Source organism: Geotrypetes seraphini, chromosome 16, assembly GCF_902459505.1.
Source record: "Geotrypetes seraphini chromosome 16, aGeoSer1.1, whole genome shotgun sequence".
Lineage (NCBI taxonomy): Eukaryota > Metazoa > Chordata > Amphibia > Gymnophiona > Dermophiidae > Geotrypetes > Geotrypetes seraphini.
The window spans coordinates 27,462,546-27,490,517 of NC_047099.1; the positions used below are offsets into that span (position 1 = coordinate 27,462,546).

Sequence of the window (27,972 nt, forward strand, 5' to 3'; positions counted from 1 at the left end):
TTATTGTTTTGTTCTGACTGCAGCTACTCGTTGGTGCACCCAGAAGCTGCTGCCCTAGGTGACTGCCTATCCTTTCCTAATGGTCGGGCCGGCCTTGATCATTAGCATATTTCTCACTGGTGGATTCCTGGTGTTCCAAACTTGGGCTGTGAGGAAGCTGTCGACTAATAATCCAGAAGGTGCATTGCAGCATGAATGTGTCACCTCCTATGTCAGTTATTCAGAAGCCCAGTATCTAGTTCGACTGAAAGCATTACTGCAGATTTAACATGGTTTGAACTGACTAAGCAATGCAGGAAGGGTTTCAGCTTGGGAGACAATTCTCACAGAAATCCTTACTGCATATAGCAATTAAAAAAAAATAAAAAAATATATATATATATCTAATATAATAAAAACCTAAGCGCGCATGCGCACTCCCACCTGCGTGTTCCATTTTCCGTGCGCTGTAGGGCTCTTCAGGTAGGAGTGGACATGCGCGCTTAGGCGGAGGCTGTTGGCCGCGGCGGCTGTTAGCGGCTGTAGGCCGCCGCGGCTGTCGGCGGAGGCCAGACGCGAGGTAAGGGGTGCTGCTGGATAGGGGAACAGACGAGGGGGGGAGAAAAAGGAAGGGAGGCCTACTGCTGGATAGGGGGACAGGAAAGAGGTGCTGCTGGACAGGGGGGAGATAAAAAAAGGGAGAAGGGCTGCTGCTGGATAAGGGGAGCAGTGAAGGGGTGGTGGTGGACACAGGGAAGGTAAAAGGAAGGGAGAATGGGTGGACAGCCGAGGAAAAAGAAAGAAAGACAGAAATACAGAAAGCGGCTAAGGAGAGAGAAAGAGAGAGAGAGAAAGAAATAAACACAGACACACACACATATATATTCTAGCACCCATTAATGTAACGGGGTATAAGACTAGTATATATATATTTCACTTTGCACCAGGTTCAGAGCAGTGTAAAAGTTTGATTGAGAAGAGTGGGTATCTAGCAGCATCACTTTATCTCCCTCCATCCCGATCATCCTGCCCAGACTGCTTTCCACAAAGGTTCCACCTACAGTAGTTTCCCTCCCCAACTTAGAACCCCCAATTAAAAAAAACAAAAACCTTTCACTGGTAACCCCCACTTCTCCCTCCATCTGTCTGTCCCTCTGACTCCTTCCTGTCCCTGACATTAAACATCCATGGTAGTTTAATGACCCCTACTCCATCCCTAACCAGGCTCCAGTCCCCGATTTAAAAAAAAAAAATAAAAAAAATCAATAATCTCTGATGTCTAATGCCACCTCTTCCAACACTCTCCCAAGACCCGTACCTCAAGAGGCAGGAGTGATACCCACTTGCCCCTGCCACCTTCAAAATAGCAGCACTAAACCCCTTGTGCTGCATAGAAGCAGAATTGTACACATGGTGCAACTATATATATCAGCTATGATATATCAATAACAGGTGTTCTCCGTAGACAGCAGGAGAATGCAGCCACACTTGAAGGTGAAGTCCAATGACTGAGCCTGACTGGCAGAACTCTCCCCTAGCTAATGGTAAACTTTGAGCTTACTGGGCATGTGCAAGGGGACCCTACTCCTTTAGCCCCTTCCTCTGCCCTGACAGTTGCATCCCTAGCAGTAGAGAATGGAAGAAATGAGGGGACGGTGGGCGGGCAAGTGTGGCTGCATTCCCCTGCTGTCTACGGAGAACATCTGTTACAGGTAAGCAGCTTTGCTTTCTCTGAAGGCAAGCAGGGGATATGAAGACAAGGTGCTGAACTGGTTTCGTGGCTTCCTTACATCCCGCACCTATCAGGTACGCTTCAATTATGAGCTTTCCAATATCTGGAGCAATCCATCCAGTGTGCCACAAGGGTCACCATTGTCTCCATTGCTATTTAACGTCTACATGTCCTCTCTGAGCTTGCAATTAACTCAGCTGGGGATAAAACTATTCAGTTATGCAGATGACTTCACGATTATCTCGGAAACTATTCCCAAGGCTTCAGAAGCCATAAACATGATGGAGCAATGGATGACAAACTTCAAGCTCAAACTTAATTCAGAAAAAACAAAATTCTTCATTGCTTCACCACATCCGTTTGACACCAAAACACCTCTATGCATAAATGAACTTAATCACCCCATCCAGCCCTCCATAAAGATACTAGGTGTAACTCTGGATCAATGCCTAACCATGAAAGACCAGGTGGACTCCTTAATCAGAAAGGGTTTCTTCACTCTCTGGAAACTCAGATCCATTAAAGCTTATTTTGATACGTCGGCATTCAGAACCCTGGTCCAATCCCTTGTACTAAGTCAACTTGACTACTGTAACATTGCCTACTTAGCTATTTCCCAAAAAAATATGCGACGTGTACAACTAATGCAAAATGCAGCGGTTAGATTAATCTTCGGACTAAAGAAATTCGATCATGTATCACCCTACTACTGGCAGTTACATTGGCTACCGATGGAAGCATGCATAAAGTTTAAATTCGCCTGCTTCTGCTTTAAAGCGCTAAACGGACTTGCCCCTAAATACATAATTGATCTTTTCTCCTTCTCTGCCAACAGACACAAGAGAAGCTCTCATTCCTACTTCGTTTCACCCCCAGTTAGAGGTTGTAAACTGAAAAAACACCATAAACACCTTCTTTCACATCAAGCAGCATTGTGGGGTAAAGACCTAGATCAACTGCTTTCGCCCACTACTTATGAGGAATTCAGAAAACATCTAAAAACTCAACTGTTCCTAAAGTGTCTAGATAACTGACCCACTCATCTTCTTTCTCCTCCATAGTGATTCCTCTGTCCTATTAATCTCTTTCTCAACAACGTATTTCCGGTCCTATTAACTCTCCTCTTCCCCCCTCTTAAATTCAATCAATTTGTACCTCGCTTAATCTATTGTAAACCGCATAGAACTTAAAGGTATTGCGGTATATGAACTGTTATTATTATTATTTAAAAGCAAACTTCGTGAACTTAGCTTTGGACGCCAAATCCGCTGACCAAGCGTGAAGACACAAGATACGGCGTGCTGCCACTCCTAAGGCCAGAGACTTGGAATTGCTTGCAAGAGGTCATACATGGCATCCGAGATAAGAAGCACCCATTTCAATTTTGGCAACTTCTTGCCTTAGCAAGTCCCAATTCTCAGATTTATCATCACGTACATGTTGGGCTCAATGAAAACATGCCTGAGCCACCAGCCGGCCATACACAGCTGCCTGGATGGACAGAGCGGTCACATCAAAACTCTGTTTAAGGAGGGACTCCAACTTATGCTCCTCCGGGTCCTTCAAGGCCGCACTGCCCTCAATAGGCGACTTCAGAGTATCCCTATCCCCTTCCGGAATGGGATACAGGCGGGCCATAGAGTGCGCAAAGCGAAAAGGGGCTTCTAGCACCTGCCACTGTGCAAGCATGATGTCCCGAATATCCTGATGGAGAGGAAAAGAACGGGAAGCAGAGTAAATCCCCTTAAGCAAGGGGTCCACCATACGTGGGGGCTCCGACACGGGGTCCTCAAAGTGCAAAATCGAGGAGACCTGAAGGATTAACTCATGGAGCTCTTCCCACTGAAAAATGCGCACCACAGACGCATCTTCACCGGCTGGGGGTTACCCAAACCCCTCGTTGGCGGAATCCAGCCCACAAAGAGGATTCTGAATTCTCCCCAAGGGTCCAGGTCCTCATCAATCACCTCGTGCTCCTCTGGGAAAAAAATCCTCATCCCAAGAGACCCTTGGGCGTTTGGATGAGAGAGGAATAGAAGGGGGAAAAACCACCGCTGTGTGGGGCCGCACTGGGGAGGACGTCGAGGGTAAAACCTCCCCTGAGAACCCCGGAGTGGACACGGAACCTCCTGCCGCCAGCACATAAGCTTTACAAAGTGCTAACATAAATTCAGGGGGAAAAACCCCAGGCGGCCCCTAGGGACTCCCTGCCCGAGCAGGGGACCCTGACATACCTTGCCCCTGTATTTCCAGAACATGGGGAAGGCCACCTGAGGTAACTGAAATGAATGAGGAGGTTCCTGACAAAACTGAACCTGAAACCACCAAAATCAAAGCTCCTGCGGCCTGTCATGTCCAAAAAGCCTGGGACTTTCCTGACGCTGAGGCTGAGGAACCGACCGATGCGAAAAGGGAATCCTGTGCTCCCTGACCATCGGCGGCTGGGGAAGCCCCTGCGTGGGTGTCAGGGGAAGCACAGGCTTCCCCACGATCCAAAGCCAAACCGCGAGGCACATGCGGGGGGGTGCCCTGGCCGCCAGCATCCGATTCAGACTAGGCTTCCCCACTGCTCCGGCTTGCACAACGTTTGTACAGGCTGGCCACGAGTACCTCGCACCTGGAGCACTTTTCCCTTTAAAAGAGCTTATTGTACTGAAAACCGCCCTAGCTGTAAAGAAAGTGCTGGTTAGTTGAGAAAAAAAAGGCAGTTATAAAGGGAAATGAGCCCTTTAGACTGGCACACCTCAGGATTTTTTTGTTATTTCTTTTTACTTAGTCAGAACGGACTCCACAGCTCTCAAAGCTGGAGGCTGATCAACCAGGGGGCCAGGCTGCCTGCTGAGGCCCACTACAAAAATATGGGGAGGTGCAGGAAGGTGTGGGGAGGGACTCAGCATGAGACCCGCCGGGTTTAACACCCCCAAGGTCGGACAGATCCCCAAACAGAACTCGCCCAAGCTCTATCCGGTATAAAAAGGGGAACCAGGAGTCTACAAACAAAGTTCCAACAGTGCTAAGAGGGGAGCTGAAAAGCCTTACCATCTGCTACCGGAGACTGAGGAAAACTGGAGTAGCAAGAGGGGCATGCTATACTGATATAAATTTGATCTCAGTCTGCACCTCCTGGTAGCAGTGGGGCATATTACCTATTCATAAGGACTATACCAGTCTACCAAGTGATACAGAAGAGTCAGTTATGACTTTCCCAACTCGCCCACCTACCTCCTCCCCAACCGTTGTAATTTTAAATCTTTGGGCAGCCAGCAGCAGCAACAAAGTGAGCCTGAAGATGCTGGTAGCATCCTTGAGCCAATGAGGTGCCAGCATCTGAGGCTTAGGGAACCTGATGTAGCTTGCCAAGCTTGGGAAAAAAGATTTTTGGCCACCTTCAGTGGAAGTCTTCAGCTGACAAAGCTTGAGGGTGCTCATCTGCTGGAGAATTTCTATTTTTTTATTTACATTAGAGACTCTGGCAGAGACCCATTTACAAAGTATGTTTTCTTCCCAATTAATATTTCCAAATTAATAAAGTGTCTTTGATTATTTGTAAATGGATCTCTACCACAGCCTCTAATTCAGCAGCATAATTAAATGAAATAACTAGTGAAGTTTACGGGGACAGATGAGATTACTTGCAGGGACGGGCGGGAACGGATTTGATTCCAGCAGGGATGGGTTTGATTTCTATCCCCACACAACTCTCTATCTTGTTTTCCTTTGCCTTGCACACTGCGGTAAAACAGCTGTGCTGAACTGGCCGCAATAATATGGCCACACTGAATAATCCTAGACCCTCTCTAAAAGCCCTCTAAAAAGCTCTACCTAGCAGGGAAAAAGGGAGCCACCACACCTAATTCAAACACAAGAACTCGGTCGTAAAGAAGGAAAAATAAATGACATGTTCACATAGTAAATGACTGCAGAGACAACCAACATGGCCCATCAAGGCTGCCCAGGAAAGGTGTTGAGGCTGTACCTGCTGTGCAGGTTACCTTCTTTATCATTTCTTAGTAGCGCAAAGGTTATTATATAGGTGTTTTGAGCTGAAGTGCTCGATGCTTGGTTTACATACTCTTGCCTTTTAGAGATCCACTGCATAAATGAAAAGCAAAAGGAAAATAAAACCATTACGATTCTCCAAGGAGGTGGCTGGCAAAGTAAGGGTTAAAAGGCAATAAGGAGTTCTGAAATCCACCCCAGCAACTGCAACAAATGCGAAATGGCTTGCCTGCCACTGACTTGGTACCTGTGAGGCAACTATCCACACTTGGATGAACAAATCGATGTGCCATGGTGAGACCGAAGAGCAGAACCTGGAACTGATGGCGGTTTCCCAGAGCCATAAACCACTGATGTACTTTCTAGAGCAGAATGTGTGGGAACATATCCTTGAAGTCCTAGGAAGTCAAGAGCTCCTACTTTTGAACTGCCGCAATCATTGAATGCAACGTCTGTTCGCTTAGCAAGGGAGTTTAAGGGATACATTACATTAGTGATTTCTATTCCGCCATTACTTTGCGGTTCAAGGCGGATTATACAAGAGTTGTCAGGTTACAAGAATTGTAACATTACATAAGAATTGTCGTGAGAATTACATAAAGAATTGGCGAGAAGTTAAGGAGATACATGTTGGGTAATTAGAAAGTCTCTTTCTTAGAACAGAAAGTCTCTGTTACAGTTCTTAGGCTACCATTTAAACGGGCTATTTTAAAATTGCTAAAATATCAGTATAGACTGCAGCTAATAGACACAGGGTGGGTCAAATTGGTGGAGGAGTAACATTATACATTAAGGAGAGCCTTAAATCGAATAGACTAAAAATTCAACAAGAACCTAAACACACCTTGGAACCCCTTTGGGTAGAGATTCCATGTGTAAAGGGGAAAAGGATAGTGATAGGAGTGTACTACCATCCGTCTGCAAGGATGAACGGACAGATGCTGAAATGTTATCAGAAATTAGGGAGGCTAACAGACTGGATTAACAATAATAACGGGTGATTTCAACTACTGCAATATTGACTGTGTAAATGTAAGATCATGGCATGCTAGGGAGGTCAAATTTCTTGATGAAATCAAGGACTGCTTTATGAAGCAACGGATTCAGGAACTGACAAGAGGCGAGGCAATTCTACATCTAGTCTTTAGTCCTTAGTGCAGCACGTGATAAGGTACAGAAGATAACGGTGCTGGGATCATTTGATAATAGTGATCATAACACGATCAGATTTGATATAATCTCTGAAATACGCACAGAAAAGGAGAAGGAGACTATGATAACATGAGGAGAATGGTAATAAAGAAACTGAAAGGAGCAGATGCAAAGGTCAAAAATTTAAATCAGGTGTGGATGTTATTCAAAAAATACCATCCTGGAAGCTGAGACCAGATATATTCCATGTATTAAAAAAAGAAGGAAGCTGATGGGTTGGGAGGCCCGCATGGCTTCCTCCTCTCATCGCAGGAGTCGAGACTTTGTCAACATTTGGTCTCCTTATTTGGACATTTTATTTCCAAGGAGTTGTAGTCATATTTTAAACAGTCTTCAACTGTATCCTCACCTACCTGTCTTATACTAAGTGCTCTTTGTACTGTTGAATTTGGGAATGGGGGGGCAGGCAAAGGTTGGAGGGCTTTGGGGGGGTGGACCATTTCGGGGGGGGTGTCTTTTTCTGTAGCTATTGGGGACATAAGAGTCCAGTCCTCGATGGCAGGTTGCCCTTTTTTTTTTTAATATAACAAAACTTTACTTGTCCTGTTGCTGTTTGTGTTTTCTTTCTTGTTAATAAAAAAAGATTTAAAGTAAAAAAAGGAAGGAAGATTAAACGGCAGTCAGCGTGGTTGACAAGTGAGGTGGAGGAAACTATTAGAGCTGAAATGGAAGAAGGATCTGATTGAAAATAATAGAAAAAGCATAAGGAATGGCAAATCAAATGCAAGATACTGATAAGAAAGGCAAAGAGAGACCTTGAAAAGTGATAGCTTTGGAGGCAAACACACATAGTAAAACTTTTTTAGGTATAAGCAAGAAGATGACAAAAGAATCAGATGGACTACTAGATGACTGAGGGGTAAAAGGGGTACTCAGGGAAGACAAGGCCATAGCAGAGATATTACATGAATTCTTTGCTTCAGTCTTTACCGAAGTTGTAAAGGAGATACTGGTACCAGAAATGGTATTCAATGCTGATGAGTCAGAGAAATTGGGCACAATATTTTTGTACTGTAAGAGCAAGACTTTTTACCACTCCCACAGGGCCATGACCGCACTCTTATCTTGTAATTGGGATTGTGGATAGTTGCGACCTAATAGTCAATTTTGTTTGTAAACTGATGATAATCCTCCGTTACTTAGACAGTTACGACTCTGTTTCTGTTGCTTTTACCATTGTATGGATGACCGCATTTTATATTGTCTGCTTTCCATTATCATCATTAAAAACATTCAAACATAAGACTTAGCAGAGTAGAAGCCTTTTGCAGGAATTTGGGATAAGAATATTCTTCCGGTTGATCTGGTTGCAGTGATGACTGTGCTTGGGAAGGAGCAAACTTAGGTGGATCATACCAATCTTGTGTAGGAGATGTCTGTTGTTGAGGTGAAGGTCAGAACGATGTGAATCAAGAGCAAGCAATATCTGGAGGATTTGATCAAGGTTTTGGGCACAAAAGGGCCGGAGAAGGATGCTGGTCAATGCAGTCAGGGTACTGTTGGATATCCACTGAGGTGGCAGGAGAGGGAGGGGGTTGGTGTAGAAGAGCAGCACTATCCTTCATAAAATTTTGAAAGAGTGAGAAAAAATTTACTACGGTAGTTATGGAACTTTGTGCCTGTGGAGAAACTGTTGGGAGCAAGTGAGGCATAGAGAACTTTTCTGGAGATATGGGGTTGGCAGGAACCTGTGTTGGAGACAGTGGCCGTTTAGACCCCATTTTCTTGTGAGAATAATTTAAAAGTTTACCTGCAGCATCCTGTGTGGGTTGTTTCTCTGGGCCTTGTGCTGGCTTCATGGAAACCGGTGGGGGAGGAGTTTTGCATGCCTCCGGAGCCAGTTGCTTCTTTGTAACGCAGATGCCGTTTTTGTTCTAACGGTGGCAGCAGTGAAGGGCTTCCATCCCCTGGCGGTACCTGACTTGGGCCCTGATGGAGAAAAGCGAGCGGCAAAGAATGCGGCATCGGGGATTTTACGGCACCATTGGCGCGAAGCTCTGCTCCATAAAAGAAGAAGTCTTTGTGGTCCTAGCAACCACCCTGTTACTACCAGTAAAAAGTTTGTCGGCTAGTTAAAAAATATCAGCGGTGTCTTTGTGAGTCTTTCATAAACTACAAAAGATTGCAGAAAGAAGACAGGCAAAAATATCTGGAAAAGTTAAGAGAGGTTGATCAAGTAGTCAGGAAAGCAAAGATGCAAATGGAAAAAAAAAATAGCCAACATGGTAAAACGGGGAAGCAAGACTTTTTTTAAAATATATTAGTGATAGGAAGAAGTGCAAATGTGGCATTGTGAGACTCAAAGGTGAAAGGGAGAAATATGTAGAAGCTGATAAAGATAAGGCTGAATTGATTAACAAATATTTCTGCTCTGTGTTCACAGTTGAAGCACTGGGATCATGGCCACAGAAGACAAAAGCAAATAGGGATGGAGTTGTGGCAGACCCTGGTCAATTTTCAGAGGATTGTATTCGTGAGGAGCTAGGTAAAAGTGGACAAAGCAATGGGGCCAAATGGTGTACACCCGAGGGTACACTGAAGGAATTTAGGGAAGTTCTAGTGGCTCTGCTGATTGACCTTTTCAATGATTCTCTAGAATCGGGAGTGGTACCAGAGGACTGGAGCAGTGCAGATCCCTCTCCATATAGTCCCTCTCCCACAAAAGTGGAAGTAAGGAAGAAGTAGAGAACTACAGTCCGCTAAGTCTGACTTCGATCAATTTTATTGATTGGGTGGACCAGAGAATTGGAAAGAGGGAGTGCACTAGAGTTGGCATATTTATATTTAGCAAAGCCATTGACAGTGTTCCACACAGACATCTGATAAACTGAGTTGCACTCAGGATGGACCCCAAAGTGACAGACTGGGTCAGGAACTGATTAAGTGGAAGGCAACAGAGGATAGCAGTCAATGGAGATCGCTCTGATGAAAAGGATGTTACCAGTGGTGTACCTCAAGGTTTGGTTCTTGGGTATGTTCTTTTTAACATTTTTGTAAGTGATACTGCTGAAGGGCTATCAGGTAAGATAAGCCTCTTTGCAGATGATGCCAAAATCTGTAATAGAATAGACACCCCTGATGGCGTGAATAACATGAGAAAGGACCTAGCAAAGCTTAAAGAAGGGTCTGAAATTTGGTAGCTAAGATTTAATGCTAAGAAATGTAAGGTCATGCATTTGGGCTGCAAAAACCAAAGGGAACGGTACAGTTTAGGGGGAGAAGAACTTTTGTGCACGAAAGTGGAGTGGGACTTCAGTGTGATAGTATGTGATGGCCAAACAGGTTGAAAAGGTGACAGTGAAAGCTAGGATGCTAGAGTGCATAGGGAGAGGTATGGCCAGTAAGAAAAATTAGATATTGATGCCGCTGTATAAGACTCTGGTGAGATCTCATTTAGAATATTATGTGCAATTCTGGAGGCCGCACCTTCAAAAAGATATAAAAAGGATGGAGTCGGTCCAGAGGAAGACTACTAAAATGGAGTGTGGTCTTCGTGATAAGACATATGGGGACAGACTCGATCTGTATACTTTGGAGGAAAGGCAGGAGAGGGGAGATATGATAGAGATGTTTAAATACCTATGTAATGTAAATGCGCATGAGTTGAATCTCTTTCATTTGAAAGTAAGCTCCAGAATGAGAGGGCATATAGAATGAAGTTAAGAGGCGATAGGCTCAGAAGTAATCCGAGGAAATACTTTTTTATAGAAAGGGTGGTAGATGCATGGAATAGTCTCAAGTTTATTAAGTTTTAATATACCGACCATCGATGGACACCTGGCCGGTTTACAATGTTAAAAATGAAAGGTTAAAAATAAATCATTATAAAAAGGGGGGAGGTGTAAACATTAATTAGTCAAATTACAAGAACAAACGTGAGCTTGAGGATAAAGAGAAAAGGAAAGTTAATAAATACATCGATAAAAAGAAAAACAATTTAAAAGGGAGGGAAGATGGGGGGAGGATATAACATCAGGGGAGGGGATCGCTTCTTAAAAGTGGTTTGTATTTAATTTGCTGGCTGTTGGAGAAGAAAAATATTTAGATGGTGCGGTATGCATCTTTGAATACAAACGTTTTTAGTTTAATCCTGAATTTGTCAAGAGAATTTTCAAGACGGAGTTGAAGTGGCATGGCGTTCCATAAAGTAAGAGCTACGACAGAGAAGTTAGTTTTCCTAGTAGAAGTGGTGGAGACAAAGACTATTTCAGAATTCAAGAAAGGTGAGACAGGCACCTGGGATCTTTTAGGGAGAGGAGGAGATAGTGGATGCTATTGATAGGCAGACTGGATGGGCCATTTGGAATTTATCTGCCATCATGTTTCTGTGTTCCCATCTTCACTATTCTATGTCCCCATCCCCTCCTTCTGTGTCCAGCATCACTCCTCTGTGTTCCTATCCCCCCCCAAGTCTAGCATCTCCCTTCTGTGTTCCTATTCTCCCCCCTGTATCCATATACTCTCCAATGTCTGTCATTGCCTTATTTTGTGTCCATTTATTACCCCCATACAGTGTTCCCTTTTGTGTCCCTGTCCCTATACTCTCATCCATGCTCACCATCTCCCCTTTTTTTTTATATATCTCCGTGTCCAGCTTCTCCCCTCTCTTACACCAATGTGTCTCTCATGCTCTCTCTTTCCTCCCTCTCTTTGCTGTGTTCAGTATTTTACTTCCTCCTCCTTCATTCCCTTGGCTCAACATCTTTCTTTCCTTTCCCTTATCTCTCTCCTCCCTGCAGGTCCAACATCTCTCTTCCTTTCCTCCAGCTCGTCCTTTCCTCAAGTCCCACCCAACATGGGTCCAGCATCTCTCTCTTCCCTCCATCTCTAGCACCCCCCCAAACACACATGGGTCCAGCACCTCTCCATTCCTTCCAGATTCAGTCACCACCCCTGCAGGTTCAGCACCTCTCTCACTTCCATCTATCCCCCCCCCAGCAGGTCCAGCACCCTTTTTGTCTCTTCCCTCCAGCTCCAATCTCCCTTCCCCCAGCCCAGGTCCAGGACAACTTTCTCCCATCCCTTCAGCTCTGGACCCAACCAGCCAAGCTAGCACCCCCCCTCCATGGGTCATAGCAGCAGCAGAATTCCCACTCCCATGAGTCCAGCAGCCCTCCTCATGGGTTCAGCGGCATCTCTATGCCTTCCTCCCCAACCCCCCTCTTGTCCTGCGCCTATTTAACCTTCAGAAGACTCAGCAATGGAGAAGAATCTTCAAAGGCCTGCTCCAAGCCCTTTTTTCTGCCGAGTCTCTCCTTGATGTACCGGTAACTTCCTTTGCCGCCCGCACCCCCCAAGTCCAACATCTCCCTTTCGTGCTCCCATTCTCAAGGAAGGACTCTGAGCCAGCCTCTGAAGATTCTTCTCCGTGGCATGGCTGAGGCTCCTGAAGGTAAAATAAGTGTGAGGGGAGTTGGGGAAGAAAGCTTAGAGATGCCGACATGGGCACAAATTTTTTTTAATTGTGAGAATGGTAAACTGGCTGCAATTTTTCCCGTTCCTGCAGTTTACCCCGAGAACCTGTCTTCGTGTTATTCTCTACTACTGAGCTGAGTTTTGGAGGCTGTATCTGCCAACCAATTTCAGAGCAACAAAAGCCATCTAGCCAAAACCACAACCACAATGCCCTTGGCTGAATCAAATCAGGTCATACAGTGCATCTGCAATATAAGTGAAGCTCACCTTTAAACAAACTGCTCTCTGCAGAACTTGATCCTCCTCCTCCTGAAAGTCCACACAATAGAGATGTTTAAATACCTATGTGGCATTAATGCACAGGAGACAAGTCTTTTTCAGTTGAAAGGAAGCTTAGAAATGAGGGAGCATAAGATGAAGGTGAAAGGGGATAGACTAAGAAGCAACCTCAGAAAATACTTTTTCCACAGAAAGAGTGTTGAATTTGTGGAATGGTCTCCTAGCGGAGGTGGTAGAGATGAAGACTGTCTCTGAATTGCAGAAAACTAGGGATGAATACATAGGATCTCTAAGGGAGTGAAAGCGAGAGCAGATGGCATGGATGGGAGACTAGATAGGCCATGTGGCCTTATCTACCTTCATTTTTCTCTGTTTCTATGAATCCTCACCTGAAATACTGTGTTCAGTTTTGGAGGATACAAGAGGCTGGAAATCGTCCAAAGAAAAGCAATCAAAATGGTGTATGATCTGCATCAAAACACATACGAGTACCTAAATTTCTCTAATGTAGAGGCACATAATACAGATGTTTAAATGCTAAAAGAAAAATAAGTTGTAGAGCTGGGGAAAGTAGTATGAAGTTGCAAGGAGGCAAACTCAGGAGCAATTTCAGGAAATACTTTTTCCACAGACAGGATGGAGGATGCCTAAAATGCCCTCCCAGAGTAGGCTGTAGAGATGAAACATTGATTGAATTCAAAAAGGTCACTTAACCCTCCAGATTATGAGCCCTCCAATATCTACTGTACCTGAATGTATACCTTTTTGATAGTTTTCAGGCTGTAGATGGTATATAAGAAAGCTGGTTATGACCCCTTAACAGCAAGAGAAGAAAACCGAGCACCGGGCATTTCAGCTCAGAATATCAGTAAAATGGACTTTTCCGTATGTCACAAAAAGAGGATGGGTTATTTGCACAGATCATCAGTTATGATCTTAACCACCTTACTGTTCAGATTAGGTGAACCATTTTGATCTTTATCTGCTATCACAACTTCTATACACTCAAGATTCCTGGCAAGGGATGTGCCACCATCTTTGAAAATATAATGCCAACATACCCAGAGCACGAGGGTGTTCATCAGACGGTCAATGCTTGTCCGCTTAAACTTAGTCCTCCCACTGTTCTGCATCAATTTGGTGTCAGGACCTAAGGACAAAAGTTGGATATTTGGAAATGCATTCTGGCAAACCTTCTCCATCAGCCCCAGGGCACCCCTAGTGTTGCTGTAAAGCAAGCAAATACTTCTGAACATTTCAGCACAGAGGACTATAGGAGGGTTGAAAGAGAAGGGGATCACACCTGCTCCTCTGCCTGAGATCTCTCACCTGCAAAGATGACCAGGCCAAAGCACCACTCTGTGTTCCTCACCATACAGCCACGAAGGAGCATATTCTGGTTACTGAGGGAGTATTTGCTCTCCTTCCAATACAGAATCCCACAAAATTTATCCAGTTTATTATTAGGAGGTTCACAGACCACTTCCCCTGAAGAGAGGAAAAATGAAAGAGGGGCAGGTAATACAGATATCTTTATAATAAAGTCACAGTAAATTACTACTACTACTACTATTATTTATTATTTTTGTAGCACTGTATATTAAACACCCAAGACACGGTCCCTGCTTGAAAGAGCTTACAATCTAATTATGAAAGATATAAAGGAGCCAGAAGAAGACAAGCAAAACTGTCTGGTGAGAGAGGAAAAAGTATCACAAACGAACCAACCCATGTATTTCAGCGTCAAGTTTGGCAAGACAAAGAATGATATCTCAAGAATATTTGTCAGAAAATTGAATTTGAACATGTAAATGGAAAAACCAGATTAGCTTTTCAAGAGATTGAGGCAGAAATTCCAACCTTGACTGGGGATGCTTATAAAGACGCCAATGGAATGATACTGAATGATCCAGAAAGTATTAAAAAGAGATGGAAAGAATATATGAAAAATTTATACAAACAAGGCAATGGGATAACACTGGGGAAATTGAACTGGAAACTGAAGTTGAAGAACCAGATATTTTAAAAGAAGTCATAGCAGCGATTAAAGCTTTATCAAAACAAGTCACCTAGTATCAACGGTATTCCAATTGAATTAATAAAAGGTTTAGAAGGTGCTGTCATGACCCTCATTCGAGTGTCAACAGATTTTGAAGGAAAAACATGGCCAACCGATTGGAGAAGATCACTGTTCATACCTATACCAAAGAAAGGTGATGCCAAGGACTGTAATAACTACAGAACAATTGCATTAATTCCACATGCCAGCAAAATAATGCTGAAAGTAATACAACGAAGGCTTCAATCATACGTTGAGCAAGGACTACCCAAAGTTCAGGCTGGTTTCAGAAAAGGTTGAGGAACAAGAGACATTATTGCTAATGGATGGATATTGGAAAAGAGCAAAGAATGCCAAAAACCCCTATACCATTGCTTCATCGACTACAGCAAAGCTTTTGACTATGTGGATCACAATAAACTACGGAGAACTCTAGTGCAAATGGGAATACCCAAACACATAATTCAGCTGATAGAGTGCCTAAATGAAAATCAAGAAGCTGCAGTGAGAACTGAATTCAGCAACACTGATTGGTTTCCATTAAAAAGTTACACTACTCCAGATAACCAGCCACTGAAACTTACACAAGATACTCACAAAAAGGCAGAACAAGTCAAAAGGTTCTAAGAGTGGATGTCAACACGACTTCAAACTAAGATAATATAATAAATATTTAGTGAAATTGGGTAACCTCAGTGTGGAGGATCAGCGAAGGGAGAATTTCTCCAGCGCTTCACACAACAAGGCGGAGGCAACTATGCCTCTGCCTGCACACCATCATCGGGTACCTCATGTGTGCCTTAAATCAAAATGTGAATCAAACCACAGTGAAATAACTAATAAAACACAGGTGAAATCGATCATTGAGACCACTCTGAGAACCCCCCAGCCAACTCCCCAAACAATGACAACGGACTTAGCTTCAAGTAGTCTTCATAATTCGTGCAGCAAGGACAGGGGGAAATAGGTAGTCAATACACCACTGAATACCAGGTTCGACCAAGCCCAGTTTCGGGAGCTCAGTGTCCCTTCATCAGGAACCAGCAGATGGAAAAAAATCAATGGCGTAAGTCCGAGCCGCCCTCCTTCCAGCCGGAATCTGGACTTGGAGGATGAGATGTACAATGTCAGCATTACATTACATTATATAGAGCATTATGGAACCCTGTTCGGTTACAAAAGTTGGACAGCTCTAAGTCTAATAAATGTTGGCATTGTTATCTCGAAGCAGGGACTTTAGATCATTTATTGTTCTACTGTCCATTTATTTTGGCTTTTTGGAAATCAGTATGGGGCCAAATAAATTGCTTATTAGAAAATTCAGTGGCATTATCCTATGATACTGTGCTTTTTGGCATGTCAATGAGAGCTAAAAGCCAAATATCATCTAAAAATAACAGGCTTTTATTAATAATGACAGGAACATAAGAAATGCCTGCACCGGATCAGACCTTGGGTCCATCTAGTCCGGCGATCCACACATGCGGAGGCCCAGCCAGGCCTACCCTGGCGAATACCTTAGTTACTCGTATCCCTCAATGTGTCTTTCAAGAAGATGCGCATCCAACTTGCCCTTAAATCCTTGGATGGTGGTTTCCTCCACAACCTCTTCCGGGAGAGTGTTCCAGGCGTTCACCACTCGCTGTGTGAAGCAGAACTTTCTGACATTTGTCCTGGCCCTGTCCCCCCACACCTTCAGTCCATGACCTCTTGTCCGAGTCACCTTTGACAATGTGAATAAAGTTGTTTCCTGCTCTATTTTGTCAAATCCTTTCAGAATTTTAAAAGTCTCTATCAGATCCTCTCGCAGTCTCCTCTTCTCGAGGGTGAATAATCCTAGTTTTCTGAGGCGAACTTTGTAGCTTAAGTTCTCCATACCCTTTACAAGCTTCGTCGCTCGCCTATGCACCCTCTCCAGTAGTATTATATCCTTCTTTAGGTAGGAAGACCAATGTTGGACACAGTATTCCAAGTGTGGTCTTACCATTGCTCTGTAAAGCGGCATTATGACATCATCAGATCTACTCGTGATACCCTTCTTTATCATGCCCAACATCCTGTTTGCTTTTTTTGCCACCGCTGCGCACTGAGCCGACGGCTTCAGGGTCCTGTCTATCATTACCCCCAGGTCCTTTTCTTGTTCGCTTTTGCCCAAAGTTACATCAAACAAGGTATACTGGTGCTCCTTATTTTTCCTGCCCAGGTGCATCACTTTGCATTTTTCTACAATAAACTTCATTTGCCCATTTCTCTAGTTGTCTCAAATCTCTCTGGAGTTCCTCGCTGTCCATCTGTGACCTGATTGTCCGACACAGCTTTGTGTCATCAGCAAACTTGATGATTTCACTGGTCGTTTCTTCTTCCAGGTCATTTATGAAAATATTGAACAAGATGGGCCCAAGAACCGAACCCTGAGGCACTCCGCTAGTCACTTTCTCCCAGTCCGAGAACTTCCCATTTACGCTCACCCTCTGTCTTGTCTTCCAGCCATTTTCCTATCCATACAGTTGCCATACAACAAATTGGACGAGGCTTAAGGAGAAATTAGGTTCTTACCTGCTAATTTACTTTCTTTTAGCTTCTCCAGACCAGTAGAGGTTAATCTTTACAAATGGGTATATATCCAATCATGACCAGCAGGTGGAGACTGAAAAACAAAACTGTGGGACAGTATATACTATACTCCCTTCTCTATTTCCCTCAGTCTGCCGAATAGCCAAGCAGAACCAAGAACTGGAAAACAGAAAGAAAACAATACTGCAGGAGTAACAACTAACATACCCAAATGCTGTTGGAAAATGCAGAGGAGAAATACCCGAGCCACAGCCGCTGTTCTTTAATTCTCCCCGGCCCTAGAAAAATACTAGAACCCGCAGCAAAAAACAAAAACTGCTCGCGAAACAGCCCCAACAACAACTACAACAACAGACAGACAGGGTGGGGACCTCTACTGGTCTGGAGAAGCTAAAAGAAAGTAAATTAGCAGGTAAGAACCTAATTTCTCCTTCTTTAGCACTCTCCAGACCAGTAGAGGTTAATCTTTACAAATGGGACGTACCAAAGCAGTCCCTCTCACGGGCGGGACCCCCGAAGGGCCGATACCAGAACACGCTCACTGAACACCACGTCCCGACGCGCCTGCACATCAACCCGATAATGTCTAACAAAGGAATGCAAGGAAGACCAAACTGCAGCCTTACAAATATCCACTGGAGGCACGAGCGACGACTCAGCCCAAGAAGCTGCCTGACCCCGAGTGGAATGAGCCTTGAGAAACTCCGGAACAGGCTTCTGTCTCAGAAGATAAGCGGAAGCAATCGTCTCCTTGATCCAGCGCGCAATAGTAGCCTTAGAAGCGCCAGCCCCCCGACGAGGACCCGCCAGAAGGACAAAGAGATGATCGGATTTCCTGAACTCCCGGGTCCGCTGCACATAAGAGCGGAGGACCCGACCGACATCCAACTTGCGCAGCTGCCGTTGCTCAGAAGAGCCCTCCCGACCACCCAAGACCGGGAGGACCACCGATTGATTGACATGGAAAGGAGAAACTACTTTCGGCAGAAAGGAAGGAACAGGCCGCAAGACAACCCGCTCCCTAGAAAACTCCAAGAAGGGAGCCCTACAAGAGAAAGCCTGTAGCTCAGAAACACGCCTAGCGGAAGTAATGGCCACCAAAAAGACCGCCTTCAGAGTAAGGTCCTTCAAAGAACAGCCATCCAATGGCTCGAAAGGCGGGCACACCAAAACAGAGAGAACCAGATTGAGATCCCAAGAGGGAACCGAGGGCCGTAGGGGAGGCCTGAGCAACTTGGCCGCCCGCAAAAAGCGAATCACATCAGGAATGGCCGACAAACGCTGACCTGTCACCAACCCTCGAAAAGCCGACAGGGCCGCAAGTTGAACCCGGAGAGAAGACCAAGCCAGGCCTCTATCCAGGCTATCCTGCAAGAACTCTAGAATGTTAGGCAGGGAAGCGCGAAAAGAGACCACTCCCCGCACCCGGCACCACCCCTCAAAGAGACGCCAAACCCGCACATAAGCCCGAGAGGTAGAAAGCCTCCGGGACCCCAAGAGTGTAGAGATCACCTTATCTGAATATCCCTTCTTACTAAGGCGACCCCTTTCAAGAGCTAAGCCGTAAGACAGAAGGGAGACGGGTCGAACATGGGAATGGGACCCTGCGTCAGAAGATCGTCCAAGAGAGGGAGAGGGAGAGGGTCCGCCACCAGATGCCTCACTAGATCCGCATACCACGGACGTCGAGGCCAATCCGGAGCCACCAGAACCACCAGACCCGGATGGTGAACATTGCGAAGAAGTACTCTGCCCACTAATGGCCAAGGAGGGAACACATACAACAGCCCCTCCGTTGGTCACGGTTGGACCAGAGCATCCAGACCCTCGGCCAGACCGTCCCTGCGACGACTGAAGAAGCGGGGCACTTTGGCGTTGCAACTCGTGGCCATCAGGTCCATCAGGGGCTGCCCCCAAGCCTGCACTATCAACTGAAACGCCAACGGCGCCGAGACACCACTCTCCTGGATCCAAGAAGTGACGACTGAGGAAGTCCGCCTGAACATTTTCTACCCCGGCAATGTGAGAGGCCGAGAGGTCCAGAAGATGTGACTCCGCCCAAACCATGAGCCGAGCCGCCTCCTGCGCCACCTGAGTGCTCTTGGTGCCCCCCTGACGATTGACATAAGCCACCGCCGTGGCATTGTCCGACAGGACTCTGACCGACTTGCCCAACAAAAGGGAGTGGAAAGCCAACAGCGCCAGCCGGACCGCTCTGGTCTCCAACACGTTGATCGACCAGGAGGCCTCCTCCGCGGACCAGGTACTCTGAGCTGAGTGACCCAAACACTGAGCCCCCCAACCCAGGAGACTCGCATCCGTAAGGAGCACCGTCCACTGCGGAAGATCCAGACCCACCCCCTGAACTAGGTGAGGGGTCTGGAGCCACCAACGCAGACTGCAGCGCGCCAAGCCTCGCAGGGGAACCGGAACATCCATCCCGTGCCTCTGGGGAGACCACCTCCGGAGCAGAGCATACTGAAGAGGACGCATGTGGGCCCGCGCCCACCTCACCACGTCCAGGGACGACGCCATCGACCCCAATATCTGGAGGAAATCTCGCGCCCGAGGACACCGGGACGCCAAAAGCAGGCGAATCTGAGATTGCAATTTGCTCACCCGGGCCTCTGAGAGGAAGACCTTCCCCAAGGAGGTGTCGAACAGCACCCCAAGGTACTCCAGACGCTGAGCCGGGACCAACCGGCTCTTGGAAAGGTTGACCACCCAGCCCAGCGACCGGAGAAACTCCACCACCCGAGCCGTAACCCGGGAGCTTTCCTGCAACGACTTTGCCCGAATTAACCAGTCGTCCAGGTAGGGGTGTACCAGGATGCCCTCCGACCGCAAGGCTGCCGCGACGACCACCATCACCTTGGTGAACGCCCGGGGAGCCGTGGCCAGCCCAAAGGGAAGCGCACAGAACTGATAGTGCCGACCCAAGATCGCAAAGCGCAGGAAACGCTGATGAGAGGCCCGAATGGGAACATGCAAGTAGGCCTCCGTCAGATCGAGAGAAGTGAGAAACTCCCCCGGCTGAACTGCCAGAATGACCGACCGCAGAGTTTCCATACGGAAAGAGGGAATCTTGAGAGCCCTGTTGACCCCTTTCAAATCGAGGATGGGCCGAAAGGTCCCCTCCTTCTTGGGCACCACAAAGTAAATGGAGTACCTGCCCGTGCCCCACTCCGGAGGGGGCACTGGCACAACTGCCCTGAGATCTAGCAAGCGCTGAAGGGTCTGGCGAAAAGCCTGCGTCTTCCCAGGAGTCTGACATGGAGAAGCGAGGAAAAAATCCGGCAGAGAGCGGGCGAACTCCAGGGCATAACCGTCCCGCACCACCTCCAGGACCCACTGATCGGACATGATCTCGACCCATTTGGGGAAAAAGTCGCGCAGCCGGGCCCCCACCGGAACCAAAGGGGGCGCCGGCAAAGCATCATTGTGCAGGACGGGAAGCGGGGGAACCGGCGGAGGGATTCCCTGCCCCCCGACGGGCCCCCCGAAAGGGCTGCATGCGCTGGAAGAACCGACCCCGGGAAAACCCCGGAGACTGGAAAGAAGCAGCCCCACGCCCAGGGCGATACTTGTGAAATTCCCGCAAACGCCCCCGGGCCGCACCACCCCGAGACGCAGGGCGGGCACGGTCCTCCGGCAGACGGGGCACTTTCGAGTCCGACAGAGTCTGAATCAACTTATCCAATTCCTCCCCAAATAAAAACGACCCCCGAAAGGGAAATTTAGTAAGCTTAGCTTTGGACGCAGCATCCGCCGCCCAAGCGCGCAGCCACAAAACACGCCTTGCGGCCACGCCAAAAGCCATAGACTTAGCCGAGATCCGCACCAAGTCATATAGAGCATCTGAGAGGAATGAGGCAGCCATCTCAATCTTCGCTACCTCCTGATCCACCAGAGACCAGTCATCAGACTCCCGATCCAAGACACGCTCCGCCCACCGAAACACGGCGCGAGCGACCAGTCCCCCACAAATAGCCGCCTGGACCCCAAAGGCCGAAACCTGAAAATTTTGCTTAAGCAAGTTCTCCAACTTGCGCTCCTCGGAGTCCCGCAAGGCAGAACCGCCCTCAACAGGCACGGTATGCCGCTTGGAAATTGCCGAGACCACCGCATCAACGACTGGCGAAGCTAACGTAGCCCGATCCCCTTCTGGAATGGGATACAGGCGAGCCATGCTGCGCGCCAGCCGAAACGGCGTCTCCGGCGTTTTCCACTGCTCTAGAATAATATCCCGAATATCCTGATGCATAGGAAAAGAGCGGGAAACGGAACGGATCCCCCGTAACAGAGGGTCCCCCACACGCGGAGTCTCCGGCGGCGCGTCCTCAAAACGCAAAACCGAAGAAACCTGTTGAATAAGGTCAGGCAGCTCATCTCTCTGAAAAAGGCGCACCACGGACGCCTCTTCACCGACGAACGGGAAACCCGACAACCCGCCGCCAGCTTCCGTCCCCTCCAGAGGGTCCTGGAATTCCTCAGAAGGGTCCAGGTCCTCCTCCAGACCGACACGTTCCTCCGACCACAAATCCTCGTCCCACGAAACCCGCGGACGCTTGGACAAGGGAGGCGGCGGAGGGGACGCCACACCAGACGAGAGAGGCAAAGCCGCAGGGAGCGCGGAGGAAACCCCACCCCCCGAAACCCCCTGGGCGCAACCGGGACCCCCAGCTGCCTGAAAATAGGCTCTGCATAAGGAAAAAAAGAAATCAGGAGAAAAACCCCCCGAGGGTCCCAAGGGACTCCCTGCCACAGCAGGGGACCCAGCAGAAACCTGCCCCTGCATAGACAAAACAGGTCACCTGAGGTGGAAGACAAAATGGAGGGGCCAGACAGAGAAGATGGCGACTTTCCCGCCAAAAAAGCTCCCTCCATAGCCTGTAGCGGCTGAGAGACCTGAACAGTCTCAGCCGCTAAAGCAGGCAAGCCGGCATCAGCTGTCAAAAAATCAGCTGAGAGGGAATCCTCAAAAACCCGACCGTCGGCGGCTCGGGGAATCCCTCCGTGGGCGGATGGAGAAGACCGGGCTTCTCCACTGCTCCCTGCCGACTCGCGAGGCACCATCGGCGGGGAGCTCTGGGCGCCTGCAGCCGCTGCCGACGGAGCTCCTCCACCGCACCGGCCTGAACACTGCTTGCACAGGCCGGCCGCGAGTGCCTCGCGTCTGGAGCACAATGAGCACTTTTTCCCTTTAGAAGTGCTCATTGCTCCATACGCGACCTAGCTGTAAAAAAGTGCCAGTTAGTTGAAAAAATACAGTAAAATACAGTTTTCTTAAAGGGAAACAACCCTCCAGACCAGCACTACCTCAGGATTTTTTTTTTTTACAGAACAGACTCCACAGGCTCTCGAAGCAATATGCCTTGCTTGATTTAGGGGGCAAGGCTTACTGCTGTGGCTCCTCTAAAAAAATGTGGGGAGGTGGAGGAAGTGGGGGGAGGGACCCCGCTCGAGACCCGCCGGGTTTGACACCCCCGAGGTCGGACGAACCCCCAAACAGGGTCCGCCCAAGCTCCGTCCGGCCAAAAACAGGGACAATAAACCCCCTAAACAAATTCCAACAGCCCTACCAAGGGAGATGGGTACAGATCACATCAACACCTGCTGGAGACTGAAAGAAGACTGAGGGAAATAGAGAAGGGAGGATAGTATATACTGTCCCAAAGTTTTGTTTTCAGTCTCCACCTGCTGGTCATGATTGGATATATACCCATTCGTAAAGATTAACCTCTACTGGTCTGGAGAGTGCTAAAGAATTAACATTTTGGAATGTTTTCCCTTTCACCCACCTCTAGTCTGGACACTTACCATCAAACTTGGCGAGTTTATTAGTGTCTCCCAGTTCTGAGGTCATAGGAATAGCTTGACGCACCTTCATATTTGTCTCTCTGAAAAAATTATTAATGAACTGTGTTAGTGAACTGTGATTACAACTCCTAAGATTCATTCCCCATTCTCAGTATATGTACTCATGCATTGGTATTAGTTGGGTGTATATGTGCAGACATGATTGCAAAACTTATATTCTATCAATATTAAGAAGCACCCAGGAATACAGAGCAGTGCCCTTATACTTTTATAGAGGGGTCTGCAAGTTTCTCTCTGTGGATGCATGGATGTTTCCCTAAATGTTTGTATGAGAAAGACAATGGAAAAGTTGAAAGGACACATACCCATCAAGTTCAGCCGTTTCTATGTAACACAGTCCATGAGGTTCAGAACTGGAGAGCAACAGCAGATCCGCCTGTAACCAAGGTATGACCGTTACTCCCAGATCTTCAGCCAAACTCTACATCTAACCACAAGGCCACAGGTCTCATTTGCTTCTGTAAGGCCTGAAGCATCATAGATTACTTTTTTGCTTACTAATGACTTTACTCTGTCCACAAGAGCATTAAGTTATTTTATGCTCCAGCTATTAGTTACCCTCCTCTAGCAGCCCCCCATGCATGCTGTTCTTACCGCCACAAACTGATTGTTTTCTAACTTGATGATATCACCAACTCGTACATTCATCCATCGCTCACTCTGAAGGCTGGAGGGGGAGGAACAGCAAAAAGAAACCTAAAAAGATCAACTCTCTGTACAAAAAGAGGCCCAGTATATCTTTCCCTATAGTCCACATTACTCTCAATGACCTTTCCTTGCTTATTGCCCCATCACTCTTCTACCATTTACCTGTTATACCTCCTAAGCTACACTCACCTTTCAAGTTGATTGATATTCCTATTGCCCCGTCACTCAGTTTCCTTACCACCAGCTTAACTCAGCAAGTAGAAGAACCATATCTCTTTCCATCATGACCGCTAGATTCTAACATCCTCAGTCCCCAATTCGCCAACCAGCATCTTAACGTTCCACATTACAGCCCCTTCTCTCTCCTTCTTGCTCTGTGTGAATCCCACTAGCTTCCCCAAGCAGTTCTCACAGTGCCTGTTGCTTATCCTCCTCCCGCCTCATACTTACATTCCATTCATTAACACCTGGGACCCACGACTGTTCACCTGGTTATCACTCTTGTGACGAAACTGAAGAGACATGAAAGGTGGAGAGAGAATATGAGTTGCACAGTATCTGACACACAAAGAGCCAAAGAAATAAAAGGAAATGGCAAAATTAGAAAACCAGAGACTATGACAACTAGGTCCATCCAGTCGGACAATATTTCATCCTTGTTGCAATATCGCAAGTTCTATTTGCTCTAGGACAGGGGTGTCCAACCTTTTGGCTTCCCTGGGCCGCATTGGCCTAAAAAAATGTTTCTAGGGCCACACAAACGTGCAAACGCTGCAGCAAGACAGAGGAGGGAGCAGGCAAGATGGTAAACACCTGGGGGCAGCAGTGGAATACAATGCATTGCCCTCGACCGGGGCCGCACAAAATACTTCACGGGGCCGCATATGGCCCTCGGGCCACAGGTTGGACACCCCTGCTCTAAGACTTTATCTTTACTTCCTTAAGGCTGAACCTCTGCAAGAAAACTGACTTAAAAAAATAAGAAAGAGAAATCACACAGAGAGAAACATTAACAGCCTGTTTTACAAAGCCGTACGGCAACAGTCCTGAAGCCTTTTAAATCTCTATGGGCTTCGGGGCCGTTACCATGCAGCAGCCGTTAGTGCGACTTTGAAAAACAGGCCCTAAGTCATGCACAGATTAAAAGTCTAGTACAGAGAGAACAAGCAGTAGATACTAGAGTCCAACTGAAAAAGACGCCAAAACTAGGCATTTGATTTTGTACAGAATCAAAACTGAAACAATATAAAAAGGTCTGAGTCAGATTGTGTGGATGTGAACAAATTTATTAAGCAATATTGGACTATTATGGCTTATTAGTATTTGACTAAACCACCTTTTTAACAATGTACAATATGTCAAGGCAATGTACAAGAAAACCAGGAACAAGAAAAGAACTGCATTAAAACATCCATACAATAAAAACATTTAAACTTCTCTACAATTTCCCTTCATACTTCAGTCAAACAAGTGAATAATAAAACTAATAGTGTAAAATAAAACTAATAGCTTTTCAGCATTCTCCCCAAACAAGCTGGTGGAGCAGACAGGTACTTGCTGGCAGCTACTTCCAGACTTGGAAACTGATTACAGTGCCAATAGCCAAAAATGTTGGTGCAAAAACTTTTAAATATGCTTCTAGATCTTGTTCATTCAAAGGTTCCTATTCAGTCCCAGTGATCAGCATGCTGTCATGAGCTTCCCACAGACCTGCTGATATTGATGCAGACTCAGACTGCTGGGTAGAAACAGAGAAATATGATGGCAGATAAAGGCCAAATGACCCATCCAGTCTGCCCAGCTTCAGCATCCACAATGTTTGCATTATCTCTGGATGGTGCTGATTGCAGAAATTCTAGAATTTCAATGTTGGCAGCTTGGTAAGGGATGCATCTTTAAAGCAATGGTGTGAGAAGTTTTTAACACAGACAAAATATCTCTTCATGGCGTCACATGTAGAGTAAGCTTCATCTGTAATAGGCCATGAACATCATCAGAACTCTGCATCCTGACATATTGAGATAGCCCAGTCTCCCAAGGTCCTCTTGCAATTTTTAACAATTCTTTTGTGACTGAACAATTTTGCATCATCAGTAAATTTATTACCCACTAGCTATTCCCATCACTAGGTTCATCCTCCCTGTCGAAGTAAAGGCCAAGACAGAGAAGCTCACATCCTGGAAATGAATGTGTGGCTACATGGATGGTGTCGTTGAGAGCGTTTTGGCTTCCTGGATCATGGGATGATTTTCCTAGAGCTGCTGAGTAGAGATGGTGTGCATCTATCAAAGAAGGGAAGAAGTGTTTTTGGCGGCAGGCTGGCTAATCTACTGAAGAGGGCTTTAAACTAGAAGTGATGAGGCATGGTGATCAAAGCCACCGGGTGAGTATAAACCCTCAGGTAAGTAAATCACTGAATACCTCTAAATGGATGGGAAAAGGGGGCAATGTCTGGAAAGCAGTATATACTAATGCTCGAAGTATGGAAAACAAGATTCTGGATCTAGAAGCTGCGATGAAAGAAGATGAGTTGGATATAGTGGCGATCACAGAGACATTGTTCACGGAGAACCATGACTAGGATATAATTATACCGGACTATAATCTGTTCAGAAAAGACAGGGTAGGAAGAAAATAATAATAATAATAATAATAATTTTATTCTTATATACCGCCATGCCCATCGAGTTCTAGGCGGTTCACAACAATTACATTAGGATCCACATTGACATGCCGATTTACAAACAATGTATTGGATTTACAACACCTTCAGCCGAACATGGCTGAAGAAGCGGAAGTGGGAAGGAGAGAAGAAGGAAAGCGATCAATAGAGGGGGGGGCAGGGCCGAACTGACCGATTTACCACCATTTATTGGATTTACAACAACTTTAGCCGAACTTGGCTGATGAAGAAGGAGGAGGGTAGGGGAGCTGGAAGACAGCGATCAATAAAGGGGGGGGAAAGGGTCGAGCGTGTGGCCAGGTAATTCCGGAGAGGAGGCGTTACGGGGCTTGTTTGTTGAATAGATAAGTTTTGAGTGTTTTTCTGAAGTCGAGGTAAGTGGGAGCCTCTAGAATCATTTGGGCGATCCATGGGTTCATCTTGGCTGCTTGGAAGGCGAAGGTTTTGTCTAGGAATCTTTTAAGATGACAGAGCTTTAGCGAGGGGTAGGCGAACAGTTGAATTCTGCGGGATTTCTTGTTGGAGCAGTAAAGGTTAAAGAGGGGATTGATGTATCTTGGCGAGAGGCCATTAACCGATTTATAGCAGAAGCATGCGAATTTGAAGAGCACTCTGGATTCGAAAGGCAGCCAGTGAAGTTGGTGGTAGAAAGGGGTGATATGTTCCCATTTCTTTAGGCCAAAGATGAGGCGAAGTAGCATTATATGGAGGGAGAGTAGCATTATATGTTAAAGATCAGATTAAAGCCGCACAATTGCGGGTTCTGCAGGGCAAGGAAGAGGCACTATGTATCAGTTTGGAAAGAGTGAATGGTAAATATATTTACAGGCCTCCTTCACAGACAGAACAAGTGGACAGAGATTTAATAGTAAACATTCAGAATATAAAAAAAAAAAAAAAAGGGGAGTTTTACTAATATGTGATTTTAACATGTCGGATGTTGATTGGGGTATCCCTTTTGCAGGGTCTTCTAGAAGTAGGGATATCCTGGATTCTCTACAAGGAGAACTGTTACAGCAGTTGATAATGAAACCTACACGGGATGGGGGTCATACTGGACTTAGTGCTTACAAACGGGGAAAAGTGTTTCTGATGTTATAATGGGTGATCATCTGGCATCCAGTGATCACTGCATGGAACAATTTTAATATTAAGATGGGTATAGAGAGGGCTCATTAAAAAGTAAATGTTCTTGACTTTTTAAAAAACTACAGTAACTTTGTTCAGATGAGGGATTACGTCAAGGAATTATTATCTGAATGGGAATGTCTGGGAGTAGAAATGCAGTGACAAATCCTTTTGTGAGGCAAGTAAGTAAAAGTTCTCAAAAGTAGTAGTTGAGAAAGTAAGGCATAAGAGGTTAGCTTTCATAAACTACAAAAGATCAAAGAAAGAAGAAGACAGGCAAAAATATCTGGAAAAGTTACGAGAGGCTGGTCAAGAAGTCAGGAAAGCAAAGATACAAATGGAAGAATAGCTGACATGGTAAAACGGGGAGACAAAACATTTTTT

The 27,972-nt window shown here is 46.3% G+C and overlaps 1 protein-coding gene across 2 annotated transcripts in view; it reads right to left on the reverse strand.

The window, feature by feature from the left end:
- Positions 1-27,972, reverse strand: part of ATP8B2 (ATPase phospholipid transporting 8B2) — a 107,927-nt gene that overhangs the window by 58,697 nt on the left and 21,258 nt on the right. For both annotated transcript variants that reach the window (XM_033923723.1, XM_033923724.1), the window contains exons 6-11: positions 24,228-24,289; positions 23,724-23,796; positions 23,435-23,505; positions 23,070-23,149; positions 13,946-14,104; positions 13,678-13,766 (exon numbers count right to left, since the gene is read on the reverse strand). In XM_033923723.1, coding sequence (XP_033779614.1) covers positions 13,678-13,766; positions 13,946-14,104; positions 23,070-23,149; positions 23,435-23,505; positions 23,724-23,796; positions 24,228-24,289 — 534 coding nt within the window. The remainder of the gene's footprint in view (positions 1-13,677; positions 13,767-13,945; positions 14,105-23,069; positions 23,150-23,434; positions 23,506-23,723; positions 23,797-24,227; positions 24,290-27,972) is intronic.